Source organism: Benincasa hispida, chromosome 4 (genome assembly GCF_009727055.1).
Source record: "Benincasa hispida cultivar B227 chromosome 4, ASM972705v1, whole genome shotgun sequence".
In the NCBI taxonomy this organism is placed as follows: domain Eukaryota; kingdom Viridiplantae; phylum Streptophyta; class Magnoliopsida; order Cucurbitales; family Cucurbitaceae; genus Benincasa; species Benincasa hispida.
Window position 1 is genome coordinate 45,103,070 of NC_052352.1, and position 12,365 is coordinate 45,115,434.

The 12,365-nt window shown below is 35.9% G+C and overlaps 2 protein-coding genes across 2 annotated transcripts; one reads left to right on the forward strand and one right to left on the reverse strand.

Annotated features, from left to right (window-relative positions):
* The first annotated feature begins 688 nt into the window (after nucleotides 1-688).
* On the forward strand, nucleotides 689-8,744 carry LOC120075174 (transcriptional corepressor SEUSS-like). Its single transcript, XM_039028367.1, has 10 exons — nucleotides 689-1,094; nucleotides 1,590-2,971; nucleotides 3,046-3,165; nucleotides 3,375-3,423; nucleotides 3,581-3,795; nucleotides 3,930-3,998; nucleotides 4,166-4,263; nucleotides 4,923-5,016; nucleotides 6,415-6,484; nucleotides 7,411-8,744. Exons 2-10 carry the CDS (start codon nucleotides 1,922-1,924, stop codon nucleotides 8,370-8,372), a joined length of 2,727 nt encoding a protein of 908 aa, XP_038884295.1. The 5' UTR covers nucleotides 689-1,094; nucleotides 1,590-1,921; the 3' UTR covers nucleotides 8,373-8,744.
* Nucleotides 8,745-10,426: 1,682 nt separating this feature from the next.
* Nucleotides 10,427-11,333, reverse strand: LOC120075136 (thioredoxin M-type, chloroplastic-like). Its single transcript, XM_039028310.1, has 2 exons — nucleotides 11,007-11,333; nucleotides 10,427-10,913 (listed from the first exon to the last, which is right to left on the reverse strand). The coding sequence occupies exons 1-2, from the start codon at nucleotides 11,221-11,223 to the stop codon at nucleotides 10,594-10,596; spliced, it is 537 nt and encodes a 178-aa protein (XP_038884238.1). The 5' UTR covers nucleotides 11,224-11,333; the 3' UTR covers nucleotides 10,427-10,593.
* Nucleotides 11,334-12,365: the final 1,032 nt, after the last annotated feature.

The following is a 12,365-nucleotide window of genomic DNA, read 5'->3' on the forward strand; positions in this document are numbered from 1 at the left end:
ACAAAAAACATGTCCCATTTAGCCTTACTAAAAGGACATTCAAAGAATAAATGATCCCTAAACTCAAATCCACTAGTACATAAACACACAATCACTAGGGATATCAAAACACCAATGTCGAACATACTCATGTTTGTAAACGATTCTGAATAACAAGCCACAAAAGGAAAGAATGCTTAGGTATGTTATCTCCAAACTTGAGGAGGCTAGCTCATGACACTACAATATATTATAATGTAATGATTCTCATATTCTAGCAATCGAAAAACGCACTAAGACAAGAAGAGAGCCAGTTCTTCGCGAACTAGGTTTCTACGGTAAGTATATTATTTATACATAACATTTATTACTTATTTTGTATATTTCATGACATTTTATGATGTGATAAAATGTTGATTTATCCGAAAACATGAATATATAAAAATATCTATATAAATGTCGAGTTGAATTAGTGAATTGAGGATAGGTGGATTTTAGAGAGGAAAAGGCGTAAGAGGAATGGCAAGATTGTAATTTAGGTGATATAGAAGGGGAGTTATTGGATCACCGTAGAGGAATAGAAGCTATAATCCCTACCCTCACGCGGACCATGAATGGATGGTAATCATGTTATGTATGTATGGATATGATGGGCATGACATTCGTTATATATAAGCATAAGCTGATAAAGAAGAATAACATTTGACTTCATCTCTGTGAGAGACAGAAACGAGGTAAAAAACAGAAGAAAAAGAATGAAGAAAATTCAATCCGATCTAATACAATTTTGACGTCCGCAAGGACACAGTTTCCCTTTCTCTCTCCTCTCTCTCTCTCTCTCTCTCTCTCTCTCTCTCTCTAAGTTACAGCGAGAAAACAGGCCGTGCTTACTGTGGGAGAATCCTTCCATGAGTTCACACACTCTGAAATCTATGCCTCTAAGCTTCTTCAGCTGACATATTCCAATTTCAAGTTCTGCAACGAAGAAGAACAACCACGAAGAAGAAGGAAGATAGCTTAAACCTCCACAATTTAGTCAATTTGGGGTCTCCTTTGTTGTTCTTGATGTTCTTTGTTTGATATTTTGAGACTTTCAAGCTGTTTTTCAGTTGCTGGTGAGTTCTCTATATGCTCTTCTATTCAAACCTCCTAATTTCTCTTTCAACTTCATTCCACTGCTAGATGTTGTTTCGTGTTTGGATCCTTGATTTCTTTTTGATCGAGTTGTTTTTGTCTCTCCTCTGCTTTATTTTTTTCTGGATTGTGTAAGAATGTCATGAGGTTTCCATTTATCGAATGTTTCTTCGGGATTTTAAGCATGGGAGTTCATTGGAGTGGTGAAGATGAGGTTTGTTGATAGAGGTCTTATTCAATTGCCCTAACGGGTTGTTTTGTTTTATTATTGGGTTTTTTTTTTTCCCTTCTGAGGGGTGTAAGATTTGGATTTCTTTTTGGAGATTTAATTGGTTATTTCAGAAATTTAAGTTCGTCTCGGGTTGTTTTGATGAAATTATGATTATCGATCAGGGTTATTGATTTGGTTTTACTTTTACTGTTTGCTTTTCTTCTGAATGTTGAATTTGAAGTGGATCTGATATGTTCTTGTACAGAGATTTATACGGAACATCGAGGTTTGATCCTCTCGGGAAGACACTGGGATTCTATAATGGTCAGAACCGGAAGGAGTTCCTTCATTTCGGCTTCCTTTGGTCTCTGGCTTGTGTTTGGGAAAACTGAATACAGCATGCTCAGGCTCGAAACTAATCCACTTATATCTCTGCGAGATAATGAACCTGTAGCCTGTAGGGTTGGGTATTGGGAAGAATGCTCTTTGAGTCTGAGTTGAGCTTTGTTTCAATTTTCCTCCCAGGTTAACTGTATTCTATTTCTTAGGTAGGTTTCTCTTTCTACAGCGAGTGATTCTAGCCCGTGATTGGGAAAGATGGTAACATCGGGGCCACCCACTCCTATGGGTGGTGGTGCACAGTCTGTTTCACCCTCAATTCTACGGTCTAATTCTGGATTGCTGGGAGTTCAAGGTGGTATGCTTCCTTCTCAGGCAGCATTTTCTTCACTTGTATCGCCTCGCAATCAGTTCAATAATATGAATATGCTTGGTAATATGTCCAATGTGTCATCTCTCCTTAATCAATCATTTGGGAATGGGGCTCCTAATGCACATCCTGGTGCGGAGCCAGACCCTCTTTCTGGTGTTGGCAATGGAATGGGCTTTAATAATCCTTCGTCATCATTTGTAGCATCCAATATGACAAACCCCGTTTCATCTGTCCAAGGGCAGAATCCACAATTTTCTAACCTTTCTAGCAGCCAGTTGTTATCAGATCAGCAGCAGTCGCAACAACTAGATCCCCAGAACTTCCAACATAGTCAACAGTCGATGGAACAGTTTTCTGCCATTCAGAGCAATCAACAACCACAATTTCAAGCAATGCGAGGGTTGGCTGTTGTTGGACCTGTTAAGTTGGAGCCTCAAGTGACCAGCAATGATCAACATGGACAGCAGCAGCAACAGCAGCAACAGCATTTGCAAACTTTGAGAAACCTTGGTCCAGTGAAATTAGAATCACAACGACTTCAGTCGATGAGAGGTTTGGCACCAGTAAAAATGGAACCCCAACAATCGGACCAGTCATTATTTCAGCAGCAGCAGCAGCAGCAGCAACAACAACATCAGCATCAGCATCCGCATCAACAGCAACAGCAATCGCAACAATTTCTCCATATGTCTAGACAGTCCTCTCAGGCAGCGGCTGCCCAAATTAATCTAATGCACCAACAAAGGCTTTTACAATTGCAACAACAACATCAGCAACATCTCCTAAAAAGTATGCCTCCTCAACGGCCACAATTGCAACAACATTACCAACAGCAGAACCTTTCTCTGAGATCTCCTGTTAAACCAGGATATGAACCTGGAATGTGTGCCCGGCGTCTGACTCATTATATGTATCACCAACAACACAGACCTGAAGTAAGAATATGTTACTTTGAATCTTTTGTCGTCTCCAAGGGGATGACTATCTGACAAGTCTGATTTGTTTGTAGGACAACAACATAGATTTCTGGAGGAAATTTGTTAACGAGTACTTTGCACCTCATGCCAAAAAGAAATGGTGTGTTTCCATGTATGGAAGTGGACGACAAACAACAGGAGTTTTTCCTCAGGTCTTCTGCTAGATACACTGCATCCTTATACTATTTGGCATTATAACAATAGAAATTTTGATGAAACTTGACATGCTTAAAAATCTATAATATTTATTTTGCTTCCATTTTTTCGGAATTTATTGCTAGATTCTTTGAGAGCTTTGCTACTTACCTGTCACCATGTCATTGTTGATGCAATATAAAAACCATTTTTTTGAAATTTTCAGGATGTATGGCATTGTGAAATATGCAACCGCAAGCCCGGGCGTGGCTTTGGTAGGTTCAGTTATCATGCCTGTTGGTTAGAATTAAAAATTCTGCTGAATTTCAGTTTTAATGGCATTTGCAAAGCACTTCCATTAATGCTTCTTCACGGTTCTTTCTTGTGCACTTTTGATCTTGATGGAATCTGAATGTATTTTTGCTATTTCAGAAGCAACTGCTGAAGTTCTTCCCAGGCTTTTTAAGATCAAGTATGAAAGTGGTACCATGGAGGAACTACTTTATCTTGACATGCCTCGTGAATATCATAATGCATCTGGTCAGATCGTTTTGGATTATGCAAAAGCGATACAGGAAAGCGTTTTTGAGCAACTTCGCGTTGTCCGCGATGGCCAACTCCGAATTGTTTTTTCTCCAGACCTTAAGGTTGTGTAAAAGATACTCCCCCTATTTTCTGTGCATCTGCATGTTTGTGGCTGTGCTTTCAACAACTTAGAATGTTTTATGGCCCAGATGCAATATTCAGTTCATGATGTTTTTTCACTTGTTATTCCTTTCAGATATGTTCATGGGAATTCTGTGCTCGGCGCCATGAAGAACTTATTCCTAGGAGATTATTGATACCTCAGGTTTAACTTCATCTTGTAACACGTTAAATCAGGCCCCATGTTGCTCTCCAGAAAAGCACTCTCTTGCATTTCAGTTGACCAGATAATTTGTAAAATTATCTCTACAGCAATCACTATTACAGCCTGTTATCCATCAATATGTAGTAACAGTTATTCACTTTATGCAGGTTAGTCACCTTGGAGCAGCAGCTCAAAAGTATCAGTCTGCCATTCAGAACGCATCATCCAATCTATCAACTCCTGAATTGCAAAACAATTGTAACATGTACGTCCTGCTTAACATTCACGTTTATCAAACAAATACCTACCTGTTTGCTTCTGCCTGTGTGAAAAGTCTGAGTGAGATTTGCTGACACTTTGTTTGGATATGGTTGAAAAATGAAAACGTTCCCAAGGCTTTTTTTCCAGTACGTTTAGCTCTTCTTAGTTAGGGATTATTTATTGCTAGTGGTTTCCATTACAAGCATGATTCGTTCTTTATAATTCTATAAGACATTTTCTTTTACTTTTTCACAAACATTTGTTAGTTCATTCCTTATCAAATACTATGGCCTTATGATGTTGATTGTTCAATGTAATGTGCATTTTGATTCTGAAATTATTTTGACCATTCATTGACCTGTGGGTGTGGAATTATTTAGGCATTCATTACTTGTTTGTAAAGATTTGTACGTAACCAATTGAGGATTGATTTTTTTTTTTTTTGGGTACACCTATAAGTTGGGACGCCATATATAATGGCGTATGTGGGCATCTTTAGGTAGTTGGACTCTCTAGATGTTTTATGTAAACTACACACCAAAATCTTCTTCACGGTTCTTATAGATGAAGTATATCATTTGGTTAACACTGCCTTTTATAGCTTCATTTTGAAATTAATTATGTTTTTGAAGATCATTCAAGCCCTTAATGAATTGTGCATAGGTTTGTGGCTTCAGCACGACAGTTAGCTAAAGCCTTGGAAGTTCCGCTGGTGAATGACTTGGGATATACAAAGAGATACGTACGTTGTCTTCAGGTAATAATAAATAACTAACACAAATTTTTGGTCATTATGCATCAAAAAGTTGCAGGGCTGTGGGCATTCAGTGACAAACGGATATCGGTTTTATTTCGATACACACTTAATATTTAGTTCCATGACATTTAGATAAGGATTCTCATTTAGATAAGGATTCTTTGCCTATTGATATATAATTAATTTCTTTACTTATCATTCTTTGGACTCAGTGTATTTTAGATGGGTAGTCTTTTTGTAAATTGGTATATTGTTATTTATTGCACATCTCCTGTAGATAATCAGTTTTAGTAAATATGACTGCATCGTGTTGGAATATTGTTTGCCATTGGATACGTCATTTTTAAAGGGTTTGTTTCCTTAGGCTTGTTTCTCGTAAATATAATTTCTCACGAGGTTTAACTATTTATTTTAGGTTAAATTCGACAGTTTTGCTGGAGTTGTGGGTTCACAAATCACCTCATTAACATTCTAAATTTCTAGCCTTGTTCTGCAGTTCAAATATTGTGCTATGCTCATGCCTTATAACTTGAAATCCCTCTACGGAGGATGAAATTTTGTTTACCTTCACTTTTTAACTCCAGCAGCTATTTCTTCTTCTACGTATCTTAGAAGCCCCTCTTTGCTCAGTTTTCCCAACCCAAATAATTAATTTTTGGTTAAATTACAAGTTTTTTGGGATTTTTCTATTTGGTCTTTGAGCTTTAAAAAATGTCTTATAGGTCCTTAAACTTTTACCTTTGTGTCTAATAGGTCTCAAAACTTTCAATTTTATGTCTATAGGTCTTTGAACAATTCGAAACTTTTAAATATTAATTGATCTTTTTTATGCCGTAGGGATACCTAAAAGTTTTAATTTTGTGATTTGTAGATTCATGAATTTTAAAAAATATTGATGTATTGGGACTAATTTGTAATTTTGAAAGTTTAATGACTGAATAGACACAAGCCTCAAAATTTAGGGGCAATTTGTAATTTAACCTATTTTTTTTTTGGAGGGAGCATAAAGGTTGCAAATACTTTTGGTTTATGTTGGAATACTTATTGAAAGTTTATTACATTGTATGAACTAGTTTCTCAATTTGAATAACACATCTGCCTATGAATTTGCCAGAAGTGTTTGTTAAATATGTTTGTTTTCTGCTCCACTTTCATTGTGGGGAGTGGGTTCTGTATTTTTGAAGGTCAGTGATTTTTAGTTTCGGAGTACATTTTTGCATATGCATAGTATTCATATTCAATCGTTCATGAATTTCTGAACATATGTATAATGTAACCTATTGATTTATCGATATATTTGAGCCGTTCATTTCCCGGCCTTTAAAACTGAAGCATTGTTATGTGTACGTATCTAAGTTACATTTTTTCCTGTGTATGGTTTTTCTTTTGGGTCTTCAGATATCCGAAGTGGTTAATAGCATGAAGGACTTGATTGATTACAGCAAAGAAACAGGAATTGGGCCAATGGGTAAGTTGAATCTTGTTGGTTTTATTATTTTATGAGCTTTTAGCAGTTTTTGAAGGGATTTGGGAGATGCGTTGATAAACTATTACATACACACAAACACACTCGCTCACAAATTAGAAGCTGTTTTCTAACTCAAGAAGCACATCAGCTTTTTTCTTTTCTTTTTTTTTTTTTAAAAAATAAATTTATTTATTTATTTATATATAATATTTAAATTATTTTTTTTAAAGATTAAGCAAAAAAATAAAAAAATAAATAAAAATCTATCATGGGTTGGCCAACTGATCAATGAAATAAGTTGTAACTTTAGACCTCTTTGATTTCGTAGGTTCTGATAGTAATGCCTATCTTAGAACATTAAATACACTGCAGTTTTTGCTGCAAAATTCTTGAGATTGAGTGATTGTCTAGGGGTCATTGTGAACGATGTTGATTGGAAGTCTAAACCCATGGTCTAGTAAAATAACCGTAGATCATTAGTAAAGTAATAACCTGTTTTGAAATTTGAAGTGGATAACTCGAGGGTATGAGGAGGAAGTAGATACAGCTTTTCTTGAAGTTATGGAAGGGCTCCTTCATATCCTAATTGAGAGAGAGATTCCAAGGAGGAGAGGCCTGAAGCTTCCTAAGTATAGTTTGTATAGTTTCTATGAGTCATGCTCTCTGTTTTTCTTCGGAAGCAAGGTGGACTGAAGAAGTCAGAAAAGAATATATGTTTGTTGTTATTGATATTTTATGTGCTATGTAACATATCACAGCCCAACTGTCATCTGCTTGTGATCTCTGAGGCTTTTGAATGTTCTCAGTTTTTTTAGAAGTTAATTCCTTTCTTTTTTTAAAAAAAAAATTTAAATTTAAATTTTAAAACAAGAAGTGGTCAATGTATTAGTAGATTATTGAATGTATCTTCTTGTATTATCAATCAGATAGTCTAGCAAAGTTTCCTCGGAGGACTAGTTCATCATCGGGGCTTACAAATCAAGCTCACATTTCTGATGAGCAGCAACAACAGCAATCATCCATAGCCCAGCACTCGAATAACAACCAGGGTTCCGTCCAGGCTTCTGCAGTGCAGCAGCTTACAGCTAGCAATGGTGTGACCAGTGTAAATAACACCACCAACCAACCTTCAACATCAAACTCAGCGAGCACCATTGCTGGGCTTCTTCACCAGAATTCAATGAACTCCAGACAGCAGAACTCTATGGCTAATGCTAGCAACTCATACGGGGGAAGTTCTGTTCAGATTCCATCTCCTGGTTCTTCCAGTACAATTCAACCTACGCAACCGAACCCTTCTACATTCCAGCCACCTACTCCCTCATCATCTAACAATCTTTCACAACCATCGCATGCAGCTGCAAAGAATGCCAATCAGATGAGTGCTGCTAATTCTCCTGCAAATATCTCTATGCAACAACCTGCCTTGTCTGGAGATGCTGATCCTGGTGATACACAATCCTCCGTGCAAAAGATCTTACAAGAGATGATGATGAATAATCAAATGAATGGGCCGAATAGTCTGGTCGGTGTCGGTTCGGTGGTCAATGATATGAAAAACTCGAATGGAGTCTTACCTACAAGTAGTACAGGTCTCAACAATGGGAATTGTATAGGGGGGAATGGAGCAACGAACGGTGGCCCAGGAATGGGAGGAGGTGGATACGGATCAATGGGGAGTGGGCTTGGACAGCCTGCCATGGTTAATGGAATGAGGACTGCAATGGGGAATAACTCCATGATGAATAGACGAAACGGAATGGCATCGTTTGCTCTAGAACAAAGCATGAATGGTCAACCGCAAGATTTGGGAAACCAGCTTCTTAGTGGTCTAGGAGCTGTAAATGGCTTTAGTAATCTCCAATTTGGCTGGAAGTCATCCCCATGAAGAAAAGCTATATATATGGATCATCAGTTTATGGATTGGTGCTTAATCTCATTCAAATTATGAGAATTTGCCGATGGCCCTGCAAGAGATGGCAGGCACCGCATGGCAAGGCAGGTACGGGGCATAATGATTCACACTTTGTACCAATATATTTGCTTTTTATTATATTATACGAAAGGGAAAGTCTGACGGCTGGTGATGGGTGGTGATAGGGGCAGGTTGTCTGTGATTTCAAATGTAACCTGTCTATTTCTATAGTTTTTTTTCTTTTTCTTCTAATATTTGGCCTTTTTAGCAATTTTGATTGTCTGTCTACCTTCCTTTTCCTCAGCCATTTTAAGTTTTATTTATGGTTTACAAGGAATTTGATCATTTGAAAGAAATCCAAAAATGGGTTGCAGAGTGGCTAACTTTAGGAAGTTTGAATTCAGGTGAATGAATTACTTGAGAGTACTAAAAAAACAAATGAAGTGGATCTCCTACCCTTTTGGGGAACTAAAAGGGGGACCCACCCAGATGCTTAATCTATAGAAACAGACCACATGGAAGGCAAAACAAGGTTGCCTTTCATGGTGGCATACAATATATTGACGTTCTTTGGGTTGTTGGTTTTTAATGAATGATTTCACATCAGAGGATTTAGAATTTGTTGATCATGGGAATGATTTGTTTCTGCCTAATGTTATTGTAGAAAGAGAAGAAACCAATTAGATAATTATTCTGATCCCACCAATTCTAAGTAATTGCACAAAAAGCTTTCTATTCTCATATGCGAATCACTCTCTCAGAAAAAAAAGGTGTCCTGATTGAGTTATGCGAGTTGAGATGAAAGAACTATCACTATAAGTTTGAAGATGGTGGATTTAAATTCACTGTAAAATACTAAATTGTTGCGATCACGATTGCAAATTCCAAAAAGGTGACCAATCAACTGGTCTCGTCGTCAATGATTGTTAAGAAAATATCTTTCATTTTAGGTTAAAGGTTTCCTATAATTTCATTTTTGTAATAATTTAGTTTTAACTTAGTCTCTGTATTATAAAATCTAGTCTCCACATTAGAACTTAATGTTAAACTTTAATGAGTTTTTTTGATAAACAAGTTAGAAACTCATTTTTTTAAAAATAAAATACAAAGTCTACATTATAAATAATAAAATTTGGTATCTAATTTTGAAGATTTCTTAAATTAAATTGTTTCAATTTTGAAAATATATAATTAAATTTTTAGATATCAATGTTCAGGGAATAAATTGTACAAATTATAATTACAAAGACTAAATAGTTCGAATCAAAGTAACCAAGAGTGTTTCATAACCTTCATTTTTACTTCATTACATAGTCTCAATATTTGTTGGCTCTTTTACCCCAATGATGTCGGAAAATTACATGACCTATTTTGGAAGACCAAAATGAAAAATACCCACATTTGAAAAACAATGGTAATTGAGCTTCTGTTGACCATTGGACTATGTAAAGTTCCAGATATGCCTTTTCTTGATATTTTTTTTTTCTTTTTCTTCTTCAGCACAACCTGGAATTCCTAGTCTTCTCCTCCTGGGTCTCTTCTTATTTTTTTTGGTGTGACCACAACTTCAACCTGACGGATCCTTAGAGTAGCAAGAAAGCGGAGAGCGAAGAGCGATTTGTAAGAGATAAAAGGGAGCGAGTGAGGGAGCGAAATGGCGAGCAAACAAGAGAGCAAGTGTGTAAAAAAATCTCAAATGTGGGCACAACCTCTTATTTTTTCGTTTCGATAATTTCACCCAAATTTCACATTAATAAGGGTAAAAAATCTCATTTTCCAAAAAACAAGGCAAATTACATTTTTCACCCCAGTTTCGATCATCCATACAAAACTCTCTCAGCAATATCCACATAGTTTGATAAGTAGCTGTAGCCTGTAGCTCCATCTTCCCTTAAGTTTACGATATCCTTTCACATACTTTTAACTCATATTACAGAAAACTTTAATCTACCATTAGACTGTTAATTGGTGTCTTATGTACTAATCATAGAAATTCCCCCCCACCAAAAAAAGAAAAAAAAAAACATAAAATGAATGAAGTACATAAAGTAGAAAAAGAAAGTTGTCATTACAACAGAATCAAAGAAGAGATTGACAAAAGTTCTCCCATTTTTACACATGTTGATATACATATACAAGAAAGAAGAAGATTGGAAGATATCTGGTGAAATTTGATAATGGGGATTCTTCAAAATCAAACCTCAACATACTTATCAATGGTAGCAGCCAAGGTAGATTTAGGCACAGCTCCAATAACACTTTCTCTCTTCTCTCCATTTTTGAAAAACAGAACCGTGGGAATGCTTCTAATCCCATATTTCGAAGCCACATTTGGGCTAACATCTGTATTAAGCTTCAAACACACAATCTTCCCAGCATATTCCGCCGCTAATTCCTTAATCACAGGCTCAATAATCTTACAAGGTCCACACCACGGCGCCCAAAATTCCACCAACACAGCCTTTTGACTCTCCACCACCAAATTGTTCCAACTCGACTCTGTCACTTCTTTCACTGCACTAACAAAGAAAAAATCCCATCAAATTTACAAACCCCACAAAGCCACAAGAACGGAAGAACTCATAAGAAATGAACCGGAGGACTAACCGTCGTCAACGGCTCCACGAGCTTGGCACGTGACGGAGAAGGATTTTCTGAAAGTGGAGGAAGAAGGGGTGGAGAATCTGAGTCGGAGAGTGGGTAATTTGTTGGAGAAGGATGTTTTTTGGGGAAAATTTGAAGGGAAAAGGTGAGATTTGGGTCTGGAAGTGGTGGCACACATGGCGGCGGCGGTGCTTAGTTGTATACAGTTATCGAGTGCCATTGCCTTGGAGGAGATGGATAAACTAGGGCAATGGGGGGCTGTTTGTTTTTGTATTGTGTATGGAGGAATGGAAAATGTTTGGGTTTTTTTTTTTTTTTGGTTTTTTTTTTTTTTTTTTTTTTTTTTTGGGGAAAAATTTGATTTTGTTAATGGGTTTTTGGTAAATTTGGGGGAAAAAAAGAGAGGATATTTTGGGAGTGTGTATGTGGAGAGGAAGGTGTTTGTTAGAGAAATGTGTGGATATAGACTATATAGAGGAACTCTTATTTTGCTCCACTCAATTGCATTTGCTACCACTTGGATAAATGGTGGCCAAATAATCATTTTCTTTTTTAAATCCCTTGATCATTCATGGAATGATTGCAAGGGTGACACTAAGTTGGAGTTACATGGTTTACAAAATCATGACCATTCTTTGGACATACCAATGATTTTATTTTGACTAATTAATTATGTTTAAGTTAGTTCAATAACTATATTGAGAGATCGTTTATTTTGAGAAGATTTAAAATTTTCATGGAGTGAACATCTGGATTTCCGTATTTATTTTGCAGTAATGTAAGATGTCTTGCCATTTGAAGATTCTGGAACATCCTATGATGTTTTTGTGAAAGGTATCTTGAGAGTTTGCAATCCACTCTTGGAATATGGATTTTCAGGAATCCTGCGTTGAGAGTATCTTTGTTTTACTTTTTTTACTAACTCTTCTTTTCACACACGTACTCTTTTTAAATAAATACTATCAACTATGTATTTCACTATCTTTTGTTATATTGTAGCGTTTTTAATTTTTGGAAAGATATTCAAATTCACACACACGCTCTTCTTTAAATAATATTGTCAACGTATATTTCACTCTCTTTGGTTATATTGAAGTGTTTTTTAGTTTTTTTTTTTTAAGATATTCTAATTCAAATTGAAATTAATATCTATTCTATAAAAATATTAAATTAATATATATTATTTTGCTGAAAAAATAACAAAAATAAAATAATACAACTATATTAATTAAAAATAATTTTAAATTAATAAAATCATATACGTTCTATAGATCAAATTATATTAAATTAATTATAAATTAATAAATAGTCATACGGGCATTCTTGGGACAATTAAATTTAAGACATCCAAGTAGAAATTCT

Coding starts and splice junctions, on each gene's coding strand:
- LOC120075174 (XM_039028367.1), top strand. CDS start 1,922: ATGGTAACATCGGGGCCACCCACTCCTATGGGTGGTGGTGCACAGTCT. Junction 3,796..3,929: donor TTTTTTCTCCAGACCTTAAG/GTTGTGTAAAAG, acceptor TATTCCTTTCAG/ATATGTTCATGGGAATTCTG. Junction 6,485..7,410: donor AACAGGAATTGGGCCAATGG/GTAAGTTGAATC, acceptor ATTATCAATCAG/ATAGTCTAGCAAAGTTTCCT.
- LOC120075136 (XM_039028310.1), bottom strand. CDS start 11,223: ATGGCACTCGATAACTGTATACAACTAAGCACCGCCGCCGCCATGTGT. Junction 10,914..11,006: donor TCGTGGAGCCGTTGACGACG/GTTAGTCCTCCG, acceptor TTGTTAGTGCAG/TGAAAGAAGTGACAGAGTCG.